At 44.3% G+C, this 20983-nt stretch overlaps 2 protein-coding genes across 3 annotated transcripts in view; one reads left to right on the top strand and one right to left on the bottom strand.

Moving 5' to 3' along the window:
* The window catches only part of stx4 (syntaxin 4), a 43999-nt gene extending 31941 nt beyond the window's left edge, over positions 1–12058 (top strand). For both annotated transcript variants that reach the window (XM_084323908.1, XM_084323907.1), the window contains exons 8-10: positions 2281–2418; positions 2733–2843; positions 10409–12058. In XM_084323908.1, coding sequence (XP_084180034.1) covers positions 2281–2418; positions 2733–2843; positions 10409–10486 — 327 coding nt within the window. In that variant the 3' untranslated portion in view covers positions 10487–12058. The remainder of the gene's footprint in view (positions 1–2280; positions 2419–2732; positions 2844–10408) is intronic.
* Positions 12059–15234: 3176 nt separating this feature from the next.
* Positions 15235–20983, bottom strand: part of srcap (Snf2-related CREBBP activator protein) — a 114272-nt gene continuing 108523 nt past the window's right edge. Inside the window, exon 33 of the mRNA XM_084323048.1 lies at positions 15235–20946. Coding sequence (XP_084179174.1) covers positions 17031–20946 — 3916 coding nt within the window. The 3' untranslated portion in view covers positions 15235–17030. The remainder of the gene's footprint in view (positions 20947–20983) is intronic.

Below are 20983 nucleotides of genomic sequence, written 5' to 3'. Positions count from 1 at the left end.
CCGCGCTTAGCAGGCGCCCCGACCGAACTGTAGGAGTCGCTGTTTACAACGACCCGGACCCACCCCGCCAGCTTCTCCCACCCTCTAATACTGCCAATTGTATTAGTGTGAACGGCCAGCCAAGCTGGTGACAACCCCGGAGCTGTGAGCTGGATTCGAACAGGCGAATCCTAGCGTCTCCGGGGTTGGTGACGAACGCAATCTCCGCTACGCCACCTGACCGCCTGGCCAGGTCATTTCTGGTCATGTGACATGTACGCCCAATCGTGGGACCGCAAGTTTCTACACTGTTTAAGCTTAGGCGCTCTTTCGAAGTTGGTTAAGGTTAGAGTTTGTCTTAGGTCGCTTTCACACAGGGGCTGTTTGGTCTGGACTTTCGGACCAGAATTCGATAGTCCGGTTTTTCGGGTTTGTGTGAATGCGCGTCGAACTCGGTCCGCGGACCAAGCAGGCGAACTCTGGTCCGCCTGAAAACGTAGGTCTCGGTTCGGCTTCATCGAACCAAACGTAGGAAGTCACCTGATAAAACCATCTTGGGTATATTATTACCGCGGCGCGCATTCACTGCAAAACAAGCACACTGCATCTATCTATCTATCTATCTACTGTGCATCTTGGGGTAGAACAAGGAAGAAAAAAAACACAGCTGTTATTATTATTAATATTATCACGGCGTGCATTCACTGCAAAACAAGCACACTGCATCTATATCTATCTATCTACTGTGCATCTTGGGTAGAACAAGGAAGAAAAAAAACACAGCTGTTATTATTATTAATATTACCGCGGCGCGCATTCATTGCAAAACAAGCACACTGCATCTATCTATCTATCTACTGTGCATCTTGGGGTAGAACAAGGAAGAAAGAAAACACAGCTGTTATTAATATTACCGCGGTGCGCATTCACTGCAAAACAAGCACACTGTGTAAACAATGCATGTCTCGTGGACAGACTTGGGGGGCTGAAGACCAAATAAAACAGCTGCTTGTGGGGAATGTGGGCACTCACAAAAACAATGAGGTGTACAAGTTGTTTAGCGAGAGGATGGCGGTAATGGGAATTATAATCGAACGATGGATCAATGCCACGTCTCTGCTACTATCACGCTCACGCAGTTTGTGTTGACGCGCATTTCACTTCCTGAAAGGGAGGGATTTCCACTCCATTGTGTCCAATAGACGAGCGCCCTTTTCGACCGCGTGACATTGTTCAGATAGTTCGGTGCATAGGGTGCGCCTCACAGATTTTAGTGTGAACGCAGGCGAACCAAATGAAGAATGCAACAATGTTGCAACTTCACCACCAGAACCGCACAGAGTCCACCAAAACTATATGTGAAAGCGACCTTAGAGCATGGCGATAGAACGCCTGCCCTGATTCCGACGGTTAAGCTTAGGCACTCTTTCGAAGTTGGTTAAGGTTAGAGTTTGTCTTAGAGCATGGCGATAGAATGCCAGGTAGTTTGCAGGCTGTTTGACGTGGAAATAGGCGCAGAACTTGCTGTCCCACGATTGGTGCACATGTCACATGACCTGGCCAATCAGAGCGCAAAACTCGAACGCGGAAACGAAGTTCTGTTGTAGAAGGCATACACGCATCCCCTCCCTACTTCACATTTTCCATGTGGAATGCACCTGATTGGATAAATTACATGCTGGTGCTCTAGTGCAACATCTAGTGGCTGAATGTTATCTATAGCACATTTTTAAAGCTATATTAAATCCAGTATAATAACCTCCATGATTAAAGCTATATACATTTTGCAGCACAAACGATAACAGCTTGTGCTTTTTACTATTGAGAAGGAGATTATTTTTCTTCAGGTAACACTGAAGCACAGAGTTTATTATTGTTATAACGTATTACCATACAAAGAGTATTGCTGTTTATTACCATTAATGTTAATGTCTAGAAATAAGATGTGTTGACTGATTGACTAAATGTTGACTAAAAACATTCTTGGTGCCGACACACCGGACTACAGGTTTGGTAAGCATGTTCATCATGAATGGATCTTCAGTCTTTATATTTACAGTATATATATAATATTTATATATATATAGTGTAGCTGGCTATAGCTTTGAGAGATGGAACCCCATAGCTGAAACCCTGACAGATTCCTTTAGGCTATTAGATATGATCCTAAGAATTTACTGAATATGATTAGTCCCCCCCCCCCCCCCCCCCAGTAGAAATGGTGTGTGTCAGTGTGTGAACAACATGTCATACATTACAGTAGATGTTTCTCACTACGGCTCCTGCTTTGCTCTTTGACAGATCCTGATTGATGCTAAAGCCACCAAGCAGGCGCTGAATGAGATTGAGTCCCGACACGATGAGATCATGAAACTGGAAAGGAGCATAAGGGACTTGCACGACATGTTCCAGTTCCTCGCCATGGAGGTGGAGGCCCAGGTAACAACATAATAGAGCAGTGGGGGGTTAAAGGGGAATGTCACCCATTCTAAGAATCTATTCAAGAATGTATCGCACTCCAGTTAGACCTCACAGCATTATACTGGTGGAATAACTTAAGTCAACTTTATTTGTATTACCCTTCATCATTATGGTCACGTGTCTCAAAATACTTTAGGCGCCACATTACACCACCTGACTATGACCCTCTGTGAATACTAAGGGAAAAAAATACATCATTATTATGCACTTGTGTTTGTATGTTTTTAGTTGTCATTTTGAGTGGCACTGATTTAGAGATGTGTGTTGTGTAGGGGGAGATGGTCAACCGCATCGAAACCAACGTCCTCCAGTCTTCTAACTATGTGGAAAAGGCGAAGATAGACACAGACAAAGCTGTCTCATTTGAACGGAAAGCACGCAAGGTAAGTACACAAGCTTTAAAGGGATAGTTCATATTTTTGGAACCCTATTTCCAACTTGATGTTGATCTGTAGAGTCCTTTCTCAGCACAATCCATGCTGTTCCTCAAACTAGCTCTGGCCAGTGAACCACAAACCAATGCAAAGTCAATGGGGTGAAGCTCAGTGAACTCTACTTTATGTCCACTGTTACGCACCCCTGTGGAGGGGCGCAACACAAGGCAACAGACATAATGGGTGAATGAATGAATGAATGAATGAATGAATGAATGAATGAATGAAAACTTTATTTAACAGATTGCAGAATGGGTACAATACAGTACGGCTCAAATACATACAATTGTTAAGGGGATGCAGACCTGAGAAAGACGTTTGTCTTGTTTCCATCAGGGTCCCCCATTTTCAATTCATATAGACATATATGACATACATGACATACAGATAGTCAGTACTGCTACATCTATACATTTATGACATACCAGATTTGCAAATACAGTACTGTTTGTGATACAGAAGGAGTCAAGAAAAGGGAGTATATACATTTGACGTAGAAACTGTACATTGGAGGTTGGGTGGGGGGGGTTGGGTACATTGGGATATTGACAACCATACTGGGTAATTTACATTGGAGGTGGTTGGGGGGGGGGGGGGGGGGGCGGGGGGCATACTGTATAAACAAGTAACACTGTACATTGAGGGGGGGGGGGAGGAGACACTGTACAAGCAAACACAATTGTACATTGAACTATTGACAAAACCATACTAGGTAAATGACTGTACATTGGAGGGGGTTGGAATGATTGGGTTAGGATATTTACAGGGGCCAGTGTTGAATTGCAGTCTCCCGTAGGTGTCCCTTGAGAGAGGTTTTGAAAGTGGGTAGTGATCCACATTCCTTTACAGCTTTGGGTAGGGCGTTCCACATTGATGTGGCATAATTGCGAAACGTGTTTAGTCCCTTATTTGAGCCGAATCTGGGTTTGACATGATTTGTGGAGCTCCCTCTGGTGTTGTGATCGTGGTATTCACTGACCTTTGGGAAGTATTTTGACATGTACATGGGTACCTTGGTCGTGTAGTGTATCTTGTAGACCAGGCCCATTGCAAGTTGTTGTACTCTGTCGTCTACTCTAAGCCATCCTAGGTTGTCGAAGTGGGCAGGGGTGAGGTGGGTTCTAGGAGTAAGGTCAAGCAGTAGTCTGACCAGTTTGTTTTGAGATGTTTGTAATTTTGTTTTTAGCGCCTTTGAGGTGCTTTGGTACCATGAGGTGCAAGCATAGTCGTAGTACCCCTGAATGAGTGCTCCTGCCAGAGTCTTCAGGGTGTTCTTGTTTACCAGAGAGGAGATCCGGTACAAGAATCGAGTTCGTTGGTTGACTTTTTTTATTACATTGGATGCCATTTTGTCACAGGAGAGATTAGCCTCTAGGATGGACCCCAGGTAGGTAATTTCATCTTTCCTTGTGACAATATTGTCACCCACTGTAACTGAGAAGCCGTCGGTCTTGCTGAGTTTGTTATTTGAACCGAAGAGAATGGACTCTGTTTTGCCCATGTGTAATGATAGTTTGTTATCAGCGAGCCATATGCAGATTCTGCCTAGTTCCGAGCTGAGGGTTTTTTCAACCTGTAACTTGTTCTTGTCAGAGACCAGCAGGGCTGAGTCGTCCGCAAACAGGAACAAGTTGCAGTCACAAGCTGACGACATGTCATTTGCATAAATTAGGAACAGTAGCGGTCCTAGTATGCTTCCTTGTGGAACACCACAGCTCACTGTGAGGGGGGGGGATAGGGTACCGTTTACCTCCACCATCTGTTCCCTCCCCTCAAGGTAGGATTGCATCCAGCTCACTGATAGACTATCAAAACCAATTGCTTTTAGCTTGTCAATCAGAATGGAGTGATTGACCGTGTCAAAGGCCTTTTGTAGGTCCAGCATGACCATGCCGCAGTATTTGCCTGCGTCCACCTCTTGTTTGATGTGGTCATTCAAATAGAGAAGGCATGTGTCAGTGGAGTGGGATGTTCTGAAGCCAGATTGGAATTCGTAGATTAGATTTTTTTCCGCTAGGTACTTTTCGACCTGTTCGTAGACTATTTTTTCCATGACTTTCGAGATGGAGGTGAGAATAGAAACAGGGCGGTAGTTGCCTGGGTCTAATTTGCTGCCCTTTTTGTGCAGAGGGGTCACCCTCGCAATTTTGAAGTCCTTGGGGACGTGTCCCTGTTTTATGGAGAGGTTTATTATGTGTGTGATGATTGGTGTGATGGCGGCTGCTGAGTCTCTGAGGAATTTGGAGGGGATGTTGTCATGGCCAGTGGCCTTGTTAGGTTGGAGGGCGCTCAGTTTATTGAGTACCTCATCTGTTGTTACCGTTTCCAGCTTGAAGTCGTCCTTGCGGACCCCTAGGTTTTTGTAGAAAGCTACTATGTGTTCTACCCCATAAAGCCCTGAGTGGGAGGGTAGTTTGTTTACCAGTGTTGTGGCTATGTTTGTGAAGAAAATGTTTAAGTAATTGGCTACATCCAGCTTGTCTGTGATGAGCGTGTTGTCAGTTTTTATGTTTATGTTTGAGAATCTGGTTTTAAGTTTTTTACTGCATCCTAGTTGATTATTGAGTAATTTCCAAAGTTCACGTGGTTTGTTTTTGTTTTCCTCAGTTTTGTCATTGATGAAATTCTTTTTTGCAGTTTTGATCATGGAGTTTACGTCGTTTCTTAGTCTGTTTCTTTCTAGTTTGAGTTCAGTCACGTGGGCTTGGAGTTCACTGCTCGTGCTTTTAGTAAGCTTTGACTGACTTTTACGAAACTCAGAGCATTTTTTGTCTCTGGTTTTCATAGCGGCCAGTATTTCGGAGTGCATCCACGGCTCAGCGCGATTTTTTACCCTGGTGGTTCTTAGGGGGGCCATGTCGTTTAGTATTGCTGAGAATTTGGTTTTGAAACCAAGCCATGTTTCGTCAACCAGTGTACCATTGAGTTCATCTGACCAGTCCAGACTCTCCAGTTCAAGGTTGAAGGCCTCGCTAGAGTAGGTTTTGAGGTCTCTAGATGTGACTGTTTTGTGGCAGCCAGCCTTTTGTTTTAGTTTTTTTCGGGTACAGAATATCATGCAGCGGATGCAGCGACACAAAACCAGGAAACTGTTTGCAAAATAATGATATTTATTTACACACAAGCAACACAGAGAGCAAGGAGGACTACCAGTGGCACCAAATCAAACACAAAAAGGAAAAGAAAACCCACCCCCCTTTGCATCCAAAAGTACAGCGGGTGGTGCTCACTCTAAACTAGGGTTTTTAACAGCAGGTAACCTATGTGATGTCAAATGTAGACCCCAGGGTATCTTCCTGTCCTCACTTGTCCCTGTGTGCAAAAACAAAAGGTTAACACAGAAATGTAATCACCATAGGCTGGGTGACAAGAGAGACAAACAAATATACAAAGGGTCAGGTTAAACAGGAATGTGCAACAAAGGATAATGACTACTAAACACAACTAGGGGTGTAACGGTACACAGAAGCCGTACGTACCTCGGTTTTGGGGTCACGGTTCGGTATGAGTTCGTTACAACAGGGAAAAAAATATTTAGAATTATTTATAATTATTATTATTAAATATTAAAAAAAATTGTGTGCTGTCAATAGACACTTTGAGTGCCAGCCACGGCATAATTCGTTATTTCATGCCAACCGTTCAGTGCCAGAAACAAGATATGCCGTTTTTTAATCGTTATTTTTTTAATTAGCAATTTCCATTCATATTTCATCAATCTAGCCTCACGTTACCAGTGGGGATCTGTCTGAACTCGAACAGGGAAAATACCGGCCCCTATCGTCTCTCCGGATGGTACTGCACCCCTTTGGATTGGATTGAATGAAACGCATGGAGAAAAAAAAGTCCTGCTTCCACATTTGACTTGTCAGACAAGTAACCGGAGACGATCGAAGTCATTGCCCACCACCAGAACAGCGGAAAATGTGTGTTTCCAGTACCCAGCGTTGGATCAATAAACGTGATCGATATTTGGAACGGCGATCAGGAATTGGAATAATCTTTTTGGAGAACATCTGATCTGAGGTAAGGAATCTATTTGACCAGTCTTGGGATAATCAGAGCTATTTTCACCTATATATCAGCGTGTGCCATATGTGTGTCTGTGTGTGTGCGATCAGGAAATAAGATAATCGATTTTTCAGCCCGCTTCTATAGCGTGCATAAGTCCCGGTACACATATACTATCGATAATCTAGCGTTTATTTGAAAACGATTCATAAATGGGCCGAAAAATTACGTGTTTTGTGTATTCCAGTAAAGGGCGTTTATCACAGAATCTTTATTTTTTTCTGAAACTTTCAAAAAACTAGCGTTTTTCAAAATGGTATAAAACGGAAATGACCCGATTTAAAAAAAGAAAAAAAAATTTCGACAATGTTGACTGCAAACAAGTCATTGATAAGCGACGGCCATATTAGACACATAGCCATAATTTAAGATATAGTTTATGCGTTCGCAAATATGAGAGCTCTGTCATTGAAGTGGGTGGTGGCACGCAACGGGGTAAATAGGACACAGAGGCTGGCACTCAAACTGTTAAGACCGAAGCTTGTAACAGATATTTACTTGAGTAAAATCATGGAATTAATGTAGAATCAACACAAAGAAAGTATATTTAGATTCAAAGACTATTTTAATAGCTTTCTTTAATCTTCGAATACAGTTTCTCTCCTGTGAAATACAAATGTTCAACAAAACCATCAAAATTGACTCGGCTTTAAAGACCTCTCTTATATCCGCGGCTCTAACAGAAATAAAAACAACCCAGGTCTATGTTAAAGTGCAGATTGGCTTAGAGGACGATAATGTCTTGTATGAACTACCAGTAATATAAATCATATTAACACTTTCTCTGCTAAACTCGTCATTCCCCGCCATGCTAATTCTGCCAATGACACCGTAACACGTCATTGAGATCAATATTTCAAAAATCTGTGATCGCAATCATATTTCTCCCCCGGAGACTTGAGATCTACTGTTGATCCCCTCTCAACTCTCCAACGGTTCAAGAGCGCCATCTGGTGGCCGATCGGCGGATCGCCCAAACCGGAAACGGAAGCTGGTGCTCATTCCAATTCGGTCCGATCACTCGCTAGTCCCAGGACTCGAGCTAGACACAATGGATAGCAATCCGTTACCAATAACTCGATAAACAACATGATTTGGACGTATATACTATTATACAACCTGGAGATGGATCGCACACACACAGACACACTTATCTTGAATCTTGAATCATATTTCAACATCCCATAATAGGAATATTTTTGCTCATCGCCCAACGCTACGAGGAAGCTACGGTGAGTTTCAGCGTTTTTTTTTAACATGTTCGATACAAACTGCTCTAATGATCATATCACCCACACTAGATGAATCATCTAACGTTGGCCACGGAATTATAAACGACCCCCCCCCCCCCCCATCCGGTCAACATCAGATGATAAGTAGTAACTTCTAGAAGCACGTCCATTTGAAAATTTTTATCTCGCGCAGATCGCTATCAAACTATTTGATCATCAATATAATGCATTTAGGGCTATAAATCACGTTCTGGAGAAAGCTGCAGAAAACGATAAAAACATATTTATACTTTAGACCGTATTTTAGTATGAATATGTGAATGAAAAAGTATAACGTTCCTACGTCCTGAACGATAGATAATTGACGTTGAATGGGCCATAGTAATGTCAATTTAGCAATACAATTTAAAAAGTTATAGCCCTGCAAAGAAGGGGAACTTCTCCATAGACAAATAGAGCTGGCAGAGAGGGGTATAATGATGTACATAAGCCTGGCGAAGAAAGTGTTAACAACAAAAATGTGTTCCATCTTCATGTCAGATGATTTTCAAAAAGGTGCATGAGTCAATGCAAAAAAAGAATAAGCAAAGATACTGCTGGAAGTTTAGAACGGTGAAAATGTTTCACTCTATAGATGAATCTAGATTTTAAAAAATTAACGCTTTAAATAATTATTAATCAAGTTAAAGCATTAACTTTGACAGCCCTAATTTTTTTATTAAGTTATACTTCGTTCTACCTAGGCTTGCCGCGGTAGTCAGTCAGTGATAATGGTGTCATTCTTGTGTTCAGGAATCCACTTGAGTAAATTAATTGCCTAGTGCCCCCTCCCCCCCACCGGTCCCCTATACTTTCACTTTCACTTCTAGAGTCGATTTTACTTCACGTGAAGCAGAGACATGGTTGCACAGCAACGACAGAGGATTTATCAATATGTTGGATTTAAACACCGCAGCTCGACTGGAGAGGAGCTCAGAGGACCAGTCCAGATCAGAAAAAGTATGTTTGCGTTTCTCTCTCTCGAATCAGCTGTGAAGGGAAAGTAGCGTGGAACACGTTGATGTGCGTGCGTGTGTGTGTGTCTGTGCAGAGTGCGCGGTTCATTTGTTATGTCTGCTTGTCATCCTGCCTTTACAAGCTTCAACGTTTTATTCATCATCTAAATGTGGCAATACAAGCTTGATATTCAACATTAAATGAATGACCTTCTGTGTTAAGACTGTTAGTAAGCCAGTGTAAAGTAAAGTAAAGATATTGAGCATACATTTGTCAAATGTGCAAGTGCAACCCCAGTTTCACCTAGTGGTATGATGCGACGTATTCTTCATATGGCTGGATGTACCGCACTGTGATGCCCGTACCGTAAATTCGCGGGACGAATACACGTACCGTTACACCCCTAAACACAACGAATCAGAGCTTTCACCAGCCCTATACCAACATAAGGCAAAAGCCACAGCTCTACAAAGCCTAAATGCCACAAGCCACAGCTCTAGCACAACATACCCAAAAAGCCAGGGCTCTACAATAAACTATAACACAAAAGATAGGGTTCCATAAACCCACCGCGCAACGAACCAGAGCTTTCACCAGCTCTACCAAAAACATACCCTAAGAGCCACAGCTCTACACCAAAAGCCAGAGAGACAGAACTAAACACAGACTACTATATAAAGGGTGTGGGGGTGCTTGATTGCAGATTCGGATCAGGTGGTGCTGGGGACTGGAGTGCTGATTGCAACCAGGTGGTGATGGTGACTGAAGTCAGGGGATGCATCTGGGGAAAAAACCCTGCCTACATACATAACACATAAATACCCACATAAATAGACAGCATCCGTAACATCCATTCTGTGGTGTACGTTTCTGTGAGTCTCAGTCAGCTTGTACAGACAGGAGCTTGACTCCATTGGCTTAGTTTGTGGCTTACTAGCCGGAGCTAGTATGAGGAACAGCATGGATTGTGCTGGTAAGCAGAACATAGAGCTAGGGTTCTTTTTAAAAGGTTGTTCACTTTTGGAATTTCTTTGCAGTGTTTCTACTTGTATGGTGTGTTTGCAATTTACCTATGTGATTTTTAAGTGAATGTAGCCATTTTATTATTTATACTTTTAGATATTTGCACATATTTTCTCGTCAAAAGGTAGAGTAAAAAAAGAAAAGTGAACCAGCTTTCTGAAAAAAAGCCTATTTGTCTCTTTTCCCCTGCAGAAAAAGATCTGGATTGCGCTGTGTGTCGCCATCCTCATCCTTATTCTAGTCATCTCATTGGCCTCTGCCTTCAGCTGAGGCTCTGTGATGTAAGTTCTATATATAGGGTTGACGAGACTCATTGTGACAGGGTTCCTAAGCGGGTCCAGAAAGTGTAAAATTGATGGAAAATGTATTTGATGATTGACCTATCTCAAACCCCAACCCCTTTTCGTGATCCAATCAGAACAGTTGCTTGTTTGTCAGAGGAAAGCAACAGTTGTGATTGGAGGAACATGAAAAGAGGGCGTGGCTTGATTTTTTGGCTCGAGTTCCAGGTCTTACAATGTGTGTGTGTGTGTGTGTGGGGTGGGGGGGTTGTTGCACTGATACCACTTGATCACTGCCTATACTAATTGACCTATCTCAAAACCCGCCCTCTTTTCTCAAGTGATTGGAGGATAGAAAAAATAGGGCGGGTTTGAGATAAGTATTGGCCAATGCTAAGTTCCGACCCATTACTTTTACTGAACAGTATAGAACATGGACCATTTCCCTCTGTTAAGAGATTTACAATATACTTCTATGTTGCAAAAATGCAGAAAATCATCTTGTCCTTTTATTTTCTGACATGTTACACAATATGGGGGGGGGGGGAATTCTCCCGATACCTTATATTCTCCATATTGTAATATTGAGTTCCAAGGTGATGTTGACTGATTGATACTGGCCAGTCACTATCAGCATACATCATACTAACCACTGACCAGTCTTCAAATCCAGGAAAAATATGTACAGGAACCCTGTCAAGAGCTGAAATTGTATGTATGTATAGACACTTTCACTGTTACTAGGGAATAGTTTGTACCCAAATGTATTTCCTGTCAAACTATTGCATTAGCAAACATTGCAACAGGAAATTAAATTTTTAGAATATTAACGTCACTTTTTCTCTAGAAAAACATCTGAATACAATCTCACCGGGTGTGAGTGAATAATCCTATCTTACTATTATGTCACTATGTGAACAGAATGTGTTGCAGTCATGTGAGTAGGGGTTAAACAAATGACCTTTTTGTAAATTGGAAATAATGTATACTTAATTTCAGTTGGAAGTGATTTGTGAAATTAATTAATGTATGTCACAAGCTTTTTAATTTACGGCCATTTTGCTCTTATGTCATGCTCTGGTTGGGATTCCTTTCTGCCCTAAATGTCACCCTTAGCATGACATAAGAGCAAAATGGGCACTGTGTGAATATGGTCAATGAAGCGTTCTGTTTCCATAGCATCTGAATAGTGAAATAGGGCGATTGCGCCAACGTACCTTTACCATCCCGTTTATTTTCTTTTATATATATATATCTTGCAGTGATGTCTCCCTGTACCCCCCCCTTGTTAAGAAGAGATGTCCTCTCGAAGTGTTGAAATAGTTTGTATTGACCTTTTAACTAACAACCCGCTCACAGACGGATGTATTTGCAGCCACACACACACACACAAAAACAACCGCAATCTCTGTTGCACTTAACTTAAGTCAAGAGATGATGCTGCTGGCTTGTAATGGAACGAGACATGGTGCAGACTTGTTGCATCAGTGTGTGTGTGTCTGTGTTTATATATACATACACACACATACATACACACACACTTCGCTGGACTCCACCCCCCCCCCCCCCCCCCCCCCCCCCCAAAGTGTCCATGAGCAAGAAAGAATGCAGTATTGGAAACCAACTCTGGAATGGCGCTGATAATAATGTACTCAGGAAAAGCCCTTGTTAAGGTCAATTCTCGTTACATTAGTGTTTATTAATGAACTACAAAAGTTGATAGTTTTCTAGATCAGGGCTTTTTTTTTTTTTTTTTTTAAAGTTATATGAAAAATATTAATATAATTGTACATAGCCAATATTGTTTGAGTAATTAAGACACACTTTATTGCAGTTGATAAAACTTGAAGCTGTGTCTGAATGAAACTGCATTAATGTAACCAGTGTAAATAGAGAAGGTTTTATTTGAATTTATTTGCCCCTGTAATTGAGCCTTTTCCTCTAATGGACTCCTGTGAAGGTGTCTGAGCACTGCGATGACTGGCCCAGGGCCCACCTAATCTGTCCTATTCACATGTGTGTATTTATGTTGTGAACACTGTTCTGTGTGTGTAATAGAACAGCAACATTATGTAGTAGAATAGTTTTCATAACTGTGCCTTTTTCCTCCTAATTAACTTCACCTTTATTGTTGCTTTTGAATGAAAACCTTATATAGCCCCCTGCCCCCCAAGAAAACGATTCTTACTTTTCAGTAACTAGTCTTATTTTCTGATTGATCATGCAGTTTTTGAAACTATCAAATAGATTTTTAATGGATCCAAGCATCGTGGCACACTCAAGCCAATTGTCATTGAATGACTTGTTATGTTTCAGATGGAACAAAAAAACAAAAACGGAAAATAAAAACGAACCAAAAGAACAAACGCCAAAATGGGACAGAGGAGGTTTTCATTTAACGGTAGCATAATGTTGATGGGACATTTTCTAAGGGTGAAGCTGAGAGATCACGATGTGGTGCACTAATTACACTGTCAAAAAGGGACGGAGAGTGTGCTGTAAGTTTTTCTGATGATATTCTGCTCATAACCATTTTTAATGGATGTTTTCTTTTTTTTGTACATCTAAATTTCAACAGTTAAATGTCTCAGCCATGGTGCAGTACCCTAGCCTCCAACCTATCTCAAACCCCACCCTCTTTTTCTTGATCCTCCAATCACAACCCAGAACCATTCATCAATCACAAAAGAGATTGCCAGAGGGAAGTGGCAGTTGTGATTGGAGGATCAAGAAAAGAGGGCAGGGTTTGAGAGGTCCATTCTCGTTGCTGAAATCTCCTTTGTGAGGTACATCGCTACCAGTTTCTGCTGACAGAGTACAAGTATTTTGCTTTGAGTGTCCACTGATGTGGAGTACCAATACAAGTACTTTATACATGACCACATTTTGACGGCTACTTCATTCTGTAGATAAAACATTCGGTTACGTGTTTTAAGTTTCAACCAAAATGTTCTAATTTAACTTGATAATCATTTCATCGACATTGAATAGAATTGTGCTAGTACTCGGTTCTTGGCATCTGACATTAGGGGTTCCCTAAAAAACATGGCATCATGTATAAACCCACCCCTACCCTTGACCTCACGCCCCATCTTCACCGCCCATTGGACACGGTACACCCACTTTTATAGGGAGTCCCGTGCCATTAATGGATACTGTGTATTTTAGCCTGGTTACTGGTATCCATGCACCTCCACTCGTTACCAAGTAAAGGTTGTCAGGCTGCACAGCTAGTAATGGTCTCCATGCTGCCTGAGAAATTAGTAAAAAGGAGGAGAGCAGGGTGCTGAACTGTGCTACTGTGTATTACCGTATTATGGCTGTTGAATTTTGTACCAAACCCTCAAAGCTCATTTATTTTATGTAGATTTTTTTTAAATAAAATATTGCCTTGTTCTCAGATGTTGTGTCCCATCTTTCTTTGTTAAACAGCACAAAGTGAGTGTTGAGTAGGAGTGAGAAACTACAGGCTACTACCGACTCTTCTACAGGTTAAGTACTGAAGTAAGTGTTTCAGGGCAATTCAATAAATTTAATAGCATCTGTTGTCAAAACATTTTATTACATAAAATAGCCCTGTCATGAAAAAAGGTAGGCTTATTGAAAATCTTAAAAATAAGACAATTAGCATTTTTAGGATAAAAATCTTTTTTTATATAAAAATGTATATTTGTATATACTTACTGGTTTATACATAGAGTATACACTAGTGCAGAAATAGCAGAAATAAATTGACCCATCATGTATATCAAGTCTTCCTGAGACATAGTCCTCTGTAAAATGGTTAAATACAATAAAGTAGGGCTGGGCATATGAAATTATTATATATATATATATTCAGACTTTTCGGTATTCCAATATCTCCTTTGGTATGGAAAGTCATGTTGATGTTGGAACATCTCACTGCAGGGCACAAGGAAATATTGTGCAGTATCAAAATTCAACAACTTCAATTGACATATTTATATTCTAGCAGTGCTAGAAGCCTCACTAACATTTTATGGCCTCAGTCAGGCCCTTTTGTTTGGTTTTGGTTTCTTTTAATTTGAGTATTTTGTGGTACAAACTCCTATACAGTAGGTGGTGCTATGCACCTTAAACGTACAGAAAAACGAGCGGCCTCTGATTATAGCTTTAGGAGAGTGGTTCAGGTTCTGTGTAACAAACCATCTGGAGCATCGTAATGAAGCGTCCTGCGTCACAGCAAGAAAATATGGGAATTTTTAACATGGGTGACAATCGCCTTTAAGATTGTTTAACATTTTTATTCTACATTATCAAGATGAGTATATCAGATGGCCTTAAGATTCAGGGGGCAAATTCAAATATTCCTTATCCTAACAACCCCCCACTACCTCTATTGAAATGGGTGATTAAAATGAAAATATTCAACTTAATTTTCCTGACAGCGGTGCAGTGCGGCTGTTTCTCTAGAACCGCTCCTCTGATGACTAAAGGCCACACTCCCTTGGGTCCTACTTGGGCAAGTGTTGAGTGTGAAGTTGATCGGATGAACAGTTTGAGATATGTGAAGGACAGAACACTGGACCCCCCATGATCCTCAGCAATACACCCATAAAGTCTTCCTTTATAGTTATAGATTAATACATTAGAAACAAGGACTTTGTTTTAGTTAATGAAACCTCAAAAGCTTCCCAAAATAATGTTGAAGCTTATTTTAAATGTATTTTCCAACCCTGCATCCAGTATCCAAGAAACAAAACCAAACCATTGTGATTCATTTTTGGTCTTTTTATTCAACTGTCATTTTGTCTTTTAAATTTTTCAAGTAAAACAATGTGGAATTACAAGGGAACAAAGGAATGTAACAAATGAAAAGAGACAAAATCAAAAATAAGACCATCACCATATTCTACCCATCCCCCTCAGATAACAAACACCCTGCTCAAAAAAAACAAGTTGACAAAATGCAACTCCAAAAGTAAATCGACAAATTTACAGTAATCTGGAACTGTACCAGTATTTTTATTCACATATTTTTGTTCCAAATACTTTACATGAACGAGGAGCAATGAAGAAATGGTGACAGTAAAAACTGACATAAAAAAAAAAAGATTTTGAAGTTGGTAGCACTGACACATTGGGTGCTTGCTTTGACATTTTTCCAGAGGAATTTTTATTTTTCTCTTCAATAATTTTAAGTTCCGCACTCCGACTTCAGGTGCATCACAAGGCAAACTGGGGTTCAAACCCACTTGGCCAAACAGGCACTCGTTCTTTTTCTTTTCTCTTCACAGATTCATTAACCTTTTTAGTATAAACTCGTGACAATGTGAACCATAATAATATTATATTAACTACCGTAACTGGCTTTCTTTTGGAAGGTGAGGGGCAACAAACCTGTAATATTTCTCGCTGCTTCCAAGTCTGCATTGCTAGCGAGCGAAAGACAATTACTGTCTTGGAGATGCATTACAAGCTCAAAAGAGACAGACAAATATTTAGAGCTTCTGAGCTACATTGTGTGAGGGTACCAGGAACTTGGTGATCGATTGAAGAAAAGAAAGAAAAAGGTAATACTACACCACATTGCGCTCATATGCTGTGGGCAACATATCATTATCTTGTGTTTTATTATAAACCACATTGCGCTCATATGCTATGGGCAACATATTATCTTGTGTTTTATTATAAACCACATTGCGCTCATATGCTATGGGCAACATTTATCGAATGTGCAAATGAGAAATGCAGGCTGGATTTTAAAATTAAGAGTCCGATGGACAGAATTACAAGAAATGGGGGGGGGGGGGGGGGCAAGCAAAGACAAGCTCCAGCATAGTGCAGCAAAGATCACATTTACAGATCTGTTCTCTTCCTAATACCCTGGAAGAAATAATAAAATATCCATAACTTAATATTCACTGACTAGAAAGAAACAATAGTCAGAGCAGCTGACAAAATTTTTCCAGAACCCAACTGTCTAAAAACCATCAACTTAACAATACAACTGGTCACTCAATATTCTTATTTGAATGTCGCACAAATAATTTTACCTTTTTTTATTTTAATTATTTTCATTCATGACCCTGACAGAGGGTATTCATTCTCTGTCTTCAGGGTAACAACTAATCCCACCTGTGAGCACACAGGATCTGAGATTTCCAGTCTTTTAAATGATTACAGTACATAGTGTGTGAACTAACGATGACTTCCTGTGCACCTCTTTCTCTCCCCCAAGTCCCAGGGGTGCATTCAGCCACTGACCGGCCACCTTTAGGACCAAACAGCACCTTTATCACTGAGGGGCCCTATGATAGTGCCACCTTTTATTCCTCAGTCCGGCATCCCTGAGCCTTCCCCCGGCTGACGATGGCTGAACTGGCGCAGGGGGGCGGGTGAGGGCCAGCTCCAATGGGAGGGGGCCCAAGAGGGAGGGAAGTCCCAGGATTGTACAACACTCTTGCATTCATTAGGAGTGCAGACAAAGCAGCAACCTTCTCCCACAGCGTTCTGTTACATCCTTCCCCTCTCTCTCCCTCTCTTCCAGTTTGTTCCTCTGGCCCCTCCCATCATGTCTTGTGGTGATGACGATGCTGGCCAGACAAGGAGCGAGTGTTCGCCGCTGGAGACCGAGCGTGTACCGCCGCCAGTGCCGCGACGCTGCGCAGCACCCGATCGGGCGTCCCTTCGTTTCCTGAACTGCCGCTCGCTTCCTGCGAGATCTTCCGAGACGGCCTGTCCTTCCGCCTCTCCCTGCCCTGACCTTCCTTCCTGCTGCTCCTCCGCCTGCCCCGCTCTGAGCTGCGGCCCCGTTCGCTGCCCGAGGAGGCGGCGCGAGAGCGGGACTCTCTGGGTTCTGTGCCCTGGGAGCTGACGCTGGGAGTGCGCTGGCTGCTGTTACTGCTGCTCCTACTGCTGCGCCCGCCGGCGTCTCCCTCCCCATCGCTGCTCATACTGCTGCAGGCACTGTGTCCCTCCTCCCCTTCCCTCTTCCCGTCCTTCCCCCCGTCTTTGTCCTTCTCCTCTAGTTTGCTCCGCTTGTACTCTGTCTCCAGGGGTGGGACAAGAGAACCCGGGCACTGTCTGGTGGAGCGGGAGGTGGGGCGGCTGGACTGGGTGGGTGTGGGGGGTTTGCTGCCCCCTGCCTTATTGTTACTGAGGCTTACCGAGTTGATCTGAGGGGAGGCTGGGACACTTTTGCTTTTGGACTTTTGGTTCTTGTCAGCAGAGGAAGCAGGGGATGTCCCAGCAGCCTTAGCTGCCGAGTGTCTCCTGGGGGTGTGGCCAGGGGTGTCCACCCTGCCCTTCATGGCTAAGAGCTTGGCTGCGGCGTTGAGGGCTGAGCACCTCTTCCCCAAGACCTCTGGCTGAGGAGGAGCAGGGGGCACACTGTTTGTCTGGACTTTACTCTCTGAGGCGGGCTGTGATCCACCAGACCTTCTGGTAAACCTAACAGAAGATGTATCACTACCAGACTCCCCTCCTGTTGATGTGGTGGAGTTGTTGTTGGATATGTTCCTGTCAGAGCTCCGAGCGGTCCTCTTCCTCTGCCGGTCGCTCTCCCCCTCCTCCTCCTGTAACCCGTGTTTAGCCGAGCGGGTCAGCCGGCGCTCCTTCCTGCTCTCAGCGTTGTCAGAAGAGGAGGACGACGAGGCGGACCTCGAGCGTCTCCTCTGTAAGGTGATCTCCTTCACTTGTTTGCCCTCTTTTCTCTCCTCTTGCTTCTCTCCCTCCTTCTTCTCCCCGTCCACCACCTCCCTTTTCTCCTCCTTACCCTGCTCAGAGGTGACCTCCATTCGCCTCCTCTTGGCAGGATGCCTGTTCTCGTAAGTCCTCCTGTGGTGAGCAGAGCGGGTGAGGGTAGAGGTGGAACAGCCCGAGGAGGGAGAGGAGGAGCGAGCGGACTCCTGACTGCTCTGGCGGCTGATGGGCCTTTTCTTACTGGGAACCTCCTCCTCTCCAACACTCTTATCCACCTCCTGTGGCTCGACTTCCTCCTCCTGCAGATCTACCTGGACCTTGGAGTCGACGAGAGGGGGGGCAGGGGGAGAGTCTTTGGTCTCAGGGGAACTGGTCTCCACTTTCTTTTTCTTCTTGGGCTGAGACTCACAGATCTCCTCTTTCTCTCCATCCTCTGCCGTCATCTCTCTGTCTGCCTTCATCTCCACAGCGTTTAACTCAGTGTTTGTTAACTCAGAGTGTCTGTTTGGGGAAGTCTCTTCCTGCGCGGGTCCAGATGACCGCTTCTCTACGCCAGCCACAGCAAGTGCAACACTCGAAGGAGCGGGTGCTGGAGTCGAAGCTGCGGTGGAGACCTCTGAAGGAGCAGGTGCTGGAGTCGAAGCTGCGGTGGAGACCTCTGAAGGAGCAGGTGCTGGAGTCGAAGCTGCGGTGGAGACATCTGAAGGAGCAGGTGCTGGAGTCAAATCTGCGGTGGAGACCTCTGAAGGAGCGGGTGCTGGAGTCGAAGCTGCGGTGGAGACCTCTGAAGGAACTTCAGTAGAGACAGAGTTGGATACTGGGGAGGGGACGACTGCAGAGGTTCGGGTAGATGTGGCCGGAGTAAGTGTCTTTGTAGTAGTAGCTGGTGCTGGGACCACGGCGGTGGTTGCTGCTGTGGAGACTAATACAGGGCCTGCCGTGCCAGTTGCATGGGTAGTTATGTTAGTTAACGGAATCGATTTTGCTGAGGAAGTGGTAGATACCGTTACAGAATTGGCAGAGGCTGTGGTAGTCACGGTTACTGTCTTTGCTATGGTCGGCACTGGGCTAGAACTTGCGACTGGTTTAGTAGGGGTTGATGGTATAGTGCTAGCCTGGGCTGGAGTAGTTACGCTCACAGAGGCTGTTGTGACCGTCTTTGCGGAGGCTGTGGTGGATACCGGGACAGTCTTTGCTGTGGATGGAACAGTGGTAGAAGTCGTCACCGGCTGAGCAGCAGTGACAGACTTCGCTGGGGCTGTGGGAGAAGCGGAGACAGTAGTTGTGCCTGATTTGGTAGGGACTGTGGTCGTCACATTAGTCCTTGTTGGGTCTAGGATATCGGCTGTAACTTTATTTACTGAAACGGGTGTAGGAGCAGGGACAGTCCTTGCTGGGGCTGATGTCGTTTCTGTGACTGTTTTTACTGTAGTTGTTGTGATGGTCTTTGCTGCAGCAGGTGAAGAAGCTGTAGCTGGTTTGGTAGAGACTGTAGTTGGGCTTGGTGTGGTGGTAGTGACAGTTCTGGAGGGGGCTGGTGTGGTTGTGACTGCAGTTGGGGTAGATGTTGTAGCAGGCAGTTTCCCTGCAATTGAAGTGGATGGTGTGAGAGGCGGTTTCACTGCAGATGTGGTGGGCAGTGGTGACACTTCCTTTACAGCAGTAGTTTTAGCTGCTGTTGAGACTGATTTCACTTCAGTGTCAGTAGGCTGTGAAAGAGTTGTCACTTTGGAAAGTGTGGTATCGGCTACTACTTTACTCGGGGCAGGGAATGATGTTGGGGCTACTCTGACAGCTGCAGTAGAAGGTATGGTGGTCGTTGTGGCAGAAGCTGGTGTGACAACCGTGGCAGTCGTTTTAGGGGCTGTGGCAGGTGATGTTTGGACAGCTGTGAGTGTCGACCTCACAGGAGCTCCAGAAGGTACCGTCCTTCCAGCTGAAACAGGAGCTCCAGAAGGTACCGTCCTTCCAGCTGAAACAGGAGCTCCAGAAGGTACCGTCCTTCCAGCTGAAACAGGAGCTCCAGAAGGTACCGTCCTTCCAGCTGAAACAGGAGCTCCAGAAGGTACCGTCCTTCCAGCTGAAACAGGAGCTCCAGAAGGTACCGTCCTTCCAGCTGAAACAGGAGCTCCAGAAGGTACCGTCCTTCCAGCTGAAACGTTGGTTGAAACAGTATTGGTAGCAGGAATCGGAGAAGCAATCGACTTGATGGCTGTGGACTGAGGTGGAGCTGTGACAGTTGTAGTAATAATAGTTGTGGCAGGGGTTTGCAGGGGAGCTGGAGTGAGAGTATGCATATGAGTTGGGGTAGAGGTGGTCAGGACAGCTGCAGGAGGACTGGTGGCAGGCGCAGTGGAGACTCTGCTTGGTTTACTAGATGGGCCTGAAACTGGAGCTGGAGTTGAGCTGATGACTTGGGCCGGGGCCAATGTAGAGACTGAGGGAGGGGGAGGGGGAGTTGGTGTGGAGACTTGAGCTTTGCTCGGTGCTGCGGAGACAGGAGCTGGAGTTGGTGTAGAGATCTGAGCTTTGCTTAATGCAGGGGAATCTGGGGTTGGGGCAGGTGTGGTGGCTTGGGGATGGCTTGTAGGGATGGGGACTTGGACTGTGTTTGGGGTAGGGGCTGAGGTTACGGCTGAGCTTGGGGTAGGGGCTGAGGTTACGGCTGAGCTTGGGGTAGGGGCTGAGGTTACGGCTGAGCTTGGGGTAGGGGCTGAGGTTACGGCTGAGCTTGGGGTAGGGGCTACTCTTGGGGTAGCGGCTACGCTTGGGGTAGCGGCTGAGCTTGGGGTAGCGGCTGAGCTTGGGGTAGGGGCTGAGC

The sequence above is a fragment of the Notolepis coatsorum genome (assembly GCF_963971535.1).
Source record: "Notolepis coatsorum genome assembly, chromosome: 10".
NCBI classification, from domain to species: domain Eukaryota; kingdom Metazoa; phylum Chordata; class Actinopteri; order Aulopiformes; family Paralepididae; genus Notolepis; species Notolepis coatsorum.
This window is presented reverse-complemented; position numbering and strand designations above follow the sequence as displayed.